At 34.7% G+C, this 8,195-nt stretch overlaps 4 protein-coding genes across 4 annotated transcripts; all 4 read left to right on the top strand.

The window, feature by feature from the left end:
* Positions 1 to 236: 236 nt before the first annotated feature.
* CYT1 (ubiquinol--cytochrome-c reductase catalytic subunit) lies at positions 237 to 1,106 on the top strand (the record flags this gene model as incomplete). Its single annotated transcript, XM_015614464.1, has 1 exon — positions 237 to 1,106. The coding sequence occupies one exon, from the start codon at positions 237 to 239 to the stop codon at positions 1,104 to 1,106; it is 870 nt and encodes a 289-aa protein (XP_015464712.1).
* Positions 1,107 to 1,906: 800 nt separating this feature from the next.
* On the top strand, positions 1,907 to 3,577 carry ITR1 (myo-inositol transporter; the record flags this gene model as incomplete). The annotated part of the gene is made up of 1 exon (XM_015614463.1): positions 1,907 to 3,577. The coding sequence occupies one exon, from the start codon at positions 1,907 to 1,909 to the stop codon at positions 3,575 to 3,577; it is 1,671 nt and encodes a 556-aa protein (XP_015464711.1).
* Positions 3,578 to 3,794: 217 nt separating this feature from the next.
* On the top strand, positions 3,795 to 5,621 carry CRK1 (cyclin-dependent serine/threonine protein kinase; the record flags this gene model as incomplete). The annotated part of the gene is made up of 1 exon (XM_015614462.1): positions 3,795 to 5,621. The coding sequence occupies one exon, from the start codon at positions 3,795 to 3,797 to the stop codon at positions 5,619 to 5,621; it is 1,827 nt and encodes a 608-aa protein (XP_015464710.1).
* Positions 5,622 to 5,904: 283 nt separating this feature from the next.
* On the top strand, positions 5,905 to 7,185 carry FTH1 (Fth1p; the record flags this gene model as incomplete). The annotated part of the gene is made up of 1 exon (XM_015614461.1): positions 5,905 to 7,185. The coding sequence occupies one exon, from the start codon at positions 5,905 to 5,907 to the stop codon at positions 7,183 to 7,185; it is 1,281 nt and encodes a 426-aa protein (XP_015464709.1).
* Between the last annotated feature and the right edge of the window lie 1,010 nt (positions 7,186 to 8,195).

Below are 8,195 nucleotides of genomic sequence, written 5' to 3'. Positions count from 1 at the left end.
TTGTCCTAATGATAAAAATTCCATCGCATTAATAACATCTGTACTTTCAATTCCTCATTTCGTGCACATGGCCAAAACATCGATTCAACCAATAAACGATTAGCCTTTGTTCATTTGAAAAATTTAACGTGAGTATAATCAATTCTCAATTCATTAGTAGTTGTTGATAAATATTATATTAATCCAACATTGTTCAATTCCATTTCTAATAAATTGGTCAATAATTTTAATCCAAAATGTTTAGATCTACTGCTAAAGCAGCTAATCCTTTAGTTCAAAAATTCATTGCCGGTTCTGTTGGTGTTACCGGTTTAACTGCATCATATTTATTATATCAAGATTCAGTTACTGCTAGTGCCATGACGGCGGCAGAACATGGGTTACATCCACCAGCTTACGGGTGGTCGCACAATGGGATGTTTGACACATTTGACCATGCTTCCATTAGAAGAGGGTTCCAAGTTTACCAAGAAGTTTGTGCTGCTTGTCACTCTTTAGAAAGAATTGCTTGGAGAAATCTTGTTGGTGTTTCACACACCACCTCTGAAGCCAAGGCTTTCGCTGAGGACTTGGAATACGATGACGAACCAGATGACGAAGGTAAGCCAAGAAAGAGACCAGGTAAGTTGGCTGATTACATTCCATCGCCATACGATAACGAACAAGCTGCTAGAGCTGCCAACCAAGGGGCTTTACCACCAGATTTATCATTAATTGTGAAGGCCAGACACGGAGGATGTGACTACATCTTTTCTTTGTTGACCGGTTACCCAGACGAAGCACCAGCCGGTGTTGTTTTACCAGAAGGATCCAACTACAACCCATACTTCCCAGGTGGGGCCATTGCTATGGGTAGAGTTTTGTTCGATGACTTGGTTGAATACGAAGACGGTACTCCAGCCACCACCTCTCAAATGGCCAAGGATGTTACCACATTCTTGAACTGGGCTGCTGAACCTGAACACGACGACAGAAAGAAATGGGGTTTGAAGGCTCTTATTATTGTTTCTTCCTTGTACTTAGTATCCGTTTGGGTCAAGAAATTCAAATGGCAACCAATCAAGAATAGAAAGATCAGATTCGATCCCCCATCTAAAAGAAAATAGATAAATGATTGATATACATCCTTTTATCATTTGTCTTTTTGAGCAATTGCACTTGTTGGAGTTCGATTTGTTTCCATAAGATTTTCAATTTATAATTTCTAGTTGAGAAATTGAAACAGAAAAAAAGTTACTTCCCTTTGTCATGATTATGAAAATACTATAAAAGATCTAATGAGTTTATTTTATTAAAGAAAGAGATTTAATTTAATCTGTTTATATCGCCAAATAACTAATCTGTTTTGGAAATAATTTAAATTTAACCTATCTTTTATATTATTATTATATTTTTTATATTTTTTTTACATTGTTCCTCATTTAACATACACTAGATAGTTATTTTTTTAATTTATTCATTATTGTTATATTCGATTGTAATGCGAATCTTTGACTAGATTAGTTTAAGGTTATTATTTTGAAATAAGAAAGCCTTATTTTAGAATTATCGAATCCATACTACATAGTAATAATATCAGCTCTTTCTGTTGGATGCAAATCTACCGAAGTTCATGATTCTGCTGTAAAAAAATTAAGTAATCCTTCCTAAAATGAAAAACATTCCGCCGAAAATAAATATCTCAACTTTCGTGTCCTTTATTTTTATTGGCCAATTTTGCCGAACTCCTTCACCTCTCGGCGAAAATTATACACTAGTAATCAATTAAAATTCTTTTATTTATAAGTTGAAATTTCTTCTTAGAACTTTGTTACTTATTAATATTCTTGATTGTTTTCATCCCTTTATTTCATAATTCATAACTCCTACTTACATTTTGTAAAACAATTACATTTTACATTAGAAGATGAGTAATCTTAGCAAGAAAGATGATGGTCATGACGTGACAATAGATAGTACGAATTCGGATATTGAAGTAGAAAGATCAGGATCTACGAGCAATATAATGCTTGCACCAAGTCCTAAAAGCTCTTCAGAGTTATTGAGCTCAGAATCCGTTATTTCCGATTCCGACGCAAGGCCTTCGAAATTGATTGTTTTAATTACGTTGACATCCTCTATCAGTGGATTTATGTTTGGATATGACACGGGTTACATATCTTCCGCTTTGGTGAACATTGGTACCGATTTGAGCAATAAAATATTGACTAACGGAGAGAAGGAATTCATTACCTCTGCTACTTCGTTGGGTGCTTTGATTGGGGCTATCATCGGTGGAATATTGGCCAACTTAATTGGAAGAAAAGTGGTTTTGTTAGGTTCCAATGTTATTTTTGTGGTAGGTACGATAGTTCAATTAGCGGCACATACTGTTTGGACGATGATTGTTGGAAGATTTATTTTGGGTCTCGGGGTCGGTATTGCTTCTTTAATTTCACCTTTGATGTTGAGTGAATTAGCACCCTCAAAATACAGGGGCCGTTTAATTGTCACCAACTGTATGTTTATAACTGGAGGTCAGATGATTGCCTATTTCATAAACTGGGGATTAACCGGTGTGAATAATGGGTGGAGAATATCTGTTGGGTTATGTATGGTGCCACCAGTAATTCAATTTGTATTATTTTGCTTCTTACCAGATACGCCTAGATTCTACATAATGGTAGGTAGAGTTGAAGAGGCTAAGAGGGTTTTGAGTAAAACTCACCATAACCCTTCGAAGGCTTTTGTTAATGCAACCATTCAGGATATGATTGCCTCTAATTCAACAGTTCCAGGTAAGAATCCTTTGATTCAAGCTTGGAATTCAATCAAACTCATCCATACTAACCCTGCAAATTTCAGAGCATTGATATTAGCTTGTGGCTTACAAGGAATACAGCAATTTACTGGATTTAATTCATTAATGTATTTCAGTGCAACAATTTTTGAAACCATTGGGTTTCATAATGCAACTGCAGTGTCTATTATTATCGCCGCCACAAATTTCGTGTTTACAGGGGTTGCATTGTGCATTATTGATAAAATAGGTCGTAGACGTATCCTATTAGGAGCAATTCCGTGCATGTGTATCTCATTGGTCCTTTGTGCCATTGCATTTCACTATTTAGGTGTGAAATTTACATCAAGTTCTGATGTTATTGTCCAAGCGAGGGGTATAACGGGATGGGGAATTGTTATTATTCTCGGTATGGTATGGTTTGTTGCTTCCTACGCGATCGGTATAGGTAACAGTGCCTGGACTGGTGTCGAATTATTCTCAGATGTAAATGTTAGAGCTGTGGGTTGTATGTATGCCGCTGCTACTAATTGGGCTGGTTCCTTAGTTATTGCATCTACTTTCTTGACCATGTTAGAGAATATAACTCCTCCTGGTACTTTTGCATTTTTCGCAGGGTTATGTTGTGTTGCATTCTTTTTCGTTTATTTCTTATTACCTGAGGTTTCAGGGTTAGAATTGGAAGAGACTACAGAGTTTTTAGCCAACGGATTCAATGTTAAGGCTTCTCGTCAAATTTCGAAGGAAAGACAGAAGGTGTCAAAATTCGTTAATCACAATGGCGCTCAAAGTGCATAAATTAATAAGTATATTTTGTTAACTAAAAGCTTTAATTCTCATTTAGACTAGTCATATAGTATTCATTCATATAGGTATTTCAAAAATAATAATAATAATAGTAATATCGATTTCATAAAGCTGAATTTTTTTTGCAATCTCAGTCGTGGCATCGTTCAAATATGAAAGCATCTTAAATTGTCTAACTCAATTAATCTTAACAATATTCAAAAGGTTAATGGTTGGAAGTATGGATCATCCTGAACTTAGTGAACCAGTAATACCGAATGATGAATATGCTAAATCTTGTTCAAACAAGTTGCAACCTATGAATAGGTTTCGTGATATGAGTAAATTGCGTAATTATGAAATCATTCGAAAATTAGGTCAAGGAACATTCGGTGTAGTTCAGAAGGCCAGAAACATCAAAACAAAGGAACTAGTAGCATTGAAACAGTTAATAAATCATTCAGCCAAAGAGGGCTTCCCAATAACCGCCATGCGTGAAATTACCATTTTGAAGAAATTAAATCATAAGAATATTTTAAAAATAATAGATATGATATATGAGGAGCCTAAAGTTTCTAATCCCCAGGATATACTTCATCAGCGTGGTTGTTTTTATACGGTTTCTCCTTATATGTGCTCAGATTTAGTTGGATTATTGGAGAATCCTAACATAAATCTTGAAATATCTCACATTAAATGTTTTATGATACAATTATTGCATGGCATTCAGTACATCCATGAACAGATGTTTTTACACAGAGACATAAAAGCTGCAAATATCCTTATTGACCGTAGCGGAATATTGAAGATTGCAGATTTTGGTTTGGCTAGAGTATACCATGGATCACCTCCAAAACTACTGAGTGGTCCAGGTGGCGGTGAGAGAGCTTATACTGGATTAGTTGTAACAAGATGGTACAGACCTCCAGAATTATTACTAGGTGAAAGAAGATATACTACCGCAGTTGATATGTGGGGAATTGGATGTGTGTTTGGCGAATTATTTACTAGGAAACCTATACTTGTTGGGAAGACAGACGCACATCAAGCGCAACTAATTTTTGACTTGATTGGACCACCAAATTCTAATAACTGGCCACAAGCTATAAGTCTACCAAATAAACACGATTTGAATATCGGTTTAACTTGCCAAAGAAGTTTAGAATCAAAGTTTGCACCTCTCATTTCCCCTGATGGAATTGATTTATTATCCGGTTTATTAACTCTTGATCCATACAAAAGATTTAATGCATTGGATGCTTTGAATCATAATTATTTCAAGACTGAACCATTACCAATACAGCCCCAGGAATTACCGAAGTTCGAAGAATGCCACGAAATCGATAAGGAGAGGTTTAAATTGTTAAGAGAAAAGAAGAACAATACTAATGAAGCTAACAAGCTTTCCAAAACACAATTTCCCAAAGGCCCGGGTGAGTACAATAATTCAAACAACTATCCTAGAAATCGAAATGGTACCTTTCCATCAGCATTGCCAAAGCAACCCAAATTTTATAATCAACATCAACAAGAATCACACGCACCTCATCAAATGCATACCGATACCTATATTCCCAAATCTAGTAAGGAAAGACCTGACAGAAATGTTCCCCTTAAAGAACCAATAACATCGTACCAGAGCTTGAGAGATAGATCCCCAAGAAGAGAAGGGCATATATCTCGAAGACCACCTACAAAAAACCCCAATAATATCTCCAGCTCATCTACTTCGAATGCCGAGAATACCGTGTCTAATGTTGTTAGTCAAAAAAGTCACACAAACGCCAAAGCATCTGCTGGTATATTCATGACAAATCCAAGAAAACAGAGACCCAAACCGAATACGCAGCCACATTTGCGTAATGTTTCTGATCAATTTAAAAAGCGTAAACTCATTCTGGACGAGCAGAATGAAAGTGATCTAACCGATTTTGATGAAGACGTCAAGGATAATAGGCAGTTAGATTCTTTTTTAGATTGGGATACTTTCACAAGGTCACCGGAAAATAGAAAGCTACAACATGAAAAGAAACAGTTTGAAACAAAACATAAATGAATGTTCAACTGAAGTTATCCACGTGTAAAATATTGATTATCAAATAAAAAGTATATTAGGAAGCATAAATCTCGAGCCGAGCTCGGAATCAGATATGGCAAAATTAGTCGCGAAGTGATTCTTAGCTATGAAAGTAATCTGATTAATCAGATAAAGGCTTAAATGATCAAAGTATGATTCCTGCAAGGCTTTTAATAATTATTAATTCTTATATAAATATATAAGGGTATTGATTAAACATCGAACTTAATTAGTTATTAGATATTGATTGAACTATATAAAGATGAAGACTTTAGATGATTACTTCTCGGTTCAAGTATTTCTTATTGTGTTGCGAGAAACGCTAGAGCTGGCAATAATTATATCGGTATTATTGGCATTCATAAAACAAAGCTTTAATTCTAATAAGCTTAAATATCCTAACCGTAGAAATTTGAATATAAATTATACTGCTAGAGGAGATGAAACTGCAGAATTACTACATGAAGCTGAAGAACAGGAAATATTAGATATTCAGCATACGAGCCATGATGTAGACAGTTTGTCCATATACAAATATTTGAGACTTCAAATATGGATTGGAGGGATGCTTGGTGTTACATGCTGCTTGATAATTGGATCGATAATTTTGGCAATGTTTTACATTATAGGCAAAGATTTTTGGTCAGTGACAGAACATTACTGGGAGGGTACATTTTCCATATTAGCCAGCATCATTATATCAGTTATGGGTATAAAAATATTAAGGGTGAGTAAAATGCAACATAAATGGAAGAGAAAATTGTCAATGCTAATTAACCAGTCAAATTATATTGGAACTGTAGTGAGGCACCAAAGTACCAACCCAGATTTATCAGGAAAGGTTTCCAATTTTTCTGAAAAGTATGCCATGTTCATTTTGCCATTTGTTACCACATTAAGAGAAGGAATGGAGGCTATTGTTTTCATTGGAGGTATTGGGATCAATGAAAATACTTCAATCTTGGCAATTTTTAATTCGTTTGCAACAGCCTTAATGCTAGGTTCATTAATCGGTCTTTTATTATATCGCCTGGGGAATACCTTATCCTTGCAATGGTTTTTAATTGCATCCACTGGATTCTTATATCTAGTTGCGGCGGGATTATTCTCTAAGGGCGTATGGAATTTTGAATTACAAAGATTTATTGATTTATGCGATGGATTTGATGTAAGTGAGACGGGACATGGACCAGGGTCATATGATATATCAAAAAGTGTATGGCATGTAAACTGTTGTAACGGCGAATTACAGGACGATGGGGCTTTTTGGATGATTCTTACCGCAGTGTTTGGATGGACTAATAGTGCCACTTACGGAAGTGTTATTAGTTATAACATTTATTGGATTACTGTGATTTTGGTATTTGCTTCATTGTTGTTCGAAGAAAAACATGGCAGATTACCTGTTGTTCCATTAACCTGGCAAAAAAGAAGAATCGCCAAAAGGAATTCTGATTATGCTCCAGTAGAACTGCTTGCTACCTCCGATACAGCCAGGGAAAGTATTGATTCAGTAAATTCAAAGACACCTTTAAATAACTAATTAAAAATCAACCGTGGTGGACCAGGCAAAGAGATGTACACTAAAACACCTTTTCACTTCAAACAATACAATCTTACTGTTACTACAAATTGTATTTCTTAGTTTAGAATGATAATTAAATGAGCCTCCGGATTCTACTATGATGTTTTAACCGCCTGAAAATAAATCCGGTTAATCTACATAGCCGAATATTGGTTGTTAGTTATGGAAATAATAATAGTATTGTTCGCAAAATAAAACAATGGTTGTATAAATTTATCATTTGATCTGTGTACAACGGCGGACGAATTCGAGGAACATTTTTTTATCAAAACTTATCTGATTGGATCTTTTAATGCAACTCTAAACGAAAGTATATTTTATACCCCCTTTTGATCTGGACTAGATCAGATTAATTTTTGCATATTAGAAATATAAAAAATATTTCTAAACTGTGTCAAAGCTACTATTGTTGTAAGCAAGATGAAATAATTTTCAGTTGACATCTTTAATGACATAGACTGCTCGTAGATGTATACACTTCAGAGCTACATACTTTGACTTATTGTTATGTCATAAAAAGTTTTTCTTGGCATCAATAAATTTGAAATCAAATTCTGTACAATATATTTGACTGCTTTAAATTTGACGCAAGGCAAAATCAGATAACCAAGTTGCGCCATATGCATTTTGTTAAAAAAAATGCACATGAATAGATTTTCTATTTTAGGTATTGTTCAACAATATATGGAAAACCGTAATTAAAATTGTTGCCTAGTCTTCAGTAGACTAGCAGTTACCAACCAATCGGTTATATAACCTGGGGTGAGAATTATTCAGTTTCCTGTAGCTCCGTACTTAGCTGCAACAAATGTCAAAAAATATATGCTAGAAATACTACACATTTATATTATCAGTTGAAAAAGCTTTCAACTGATGGAAATATAAGTATATCCTTCTTTTTTTATTTTTCTTCGTAAAATTCATAGTACGCCACTTTAATACTTGGTAATCTTCAATAAGTATATAAT

This window comes from Debaryomyces fabryi (assembly GCF_001447935.2).
Source record: "Debaryomyces fabryi strain CBS 789 chromosome Unknown contig00243, whole genome shotgun sequence".
Classification (NCBI taxonomy): domain Eukaryota; kingdom Fungi; phylum Ascomycota; class Pichiomycetes; order Serinales; family Debaryomycetaceae; genus Debaryomyces; species Debaryomyces fabryi.
This window is presented reverse-complemented; position numbering and strand designations above follow the sequence as displayed.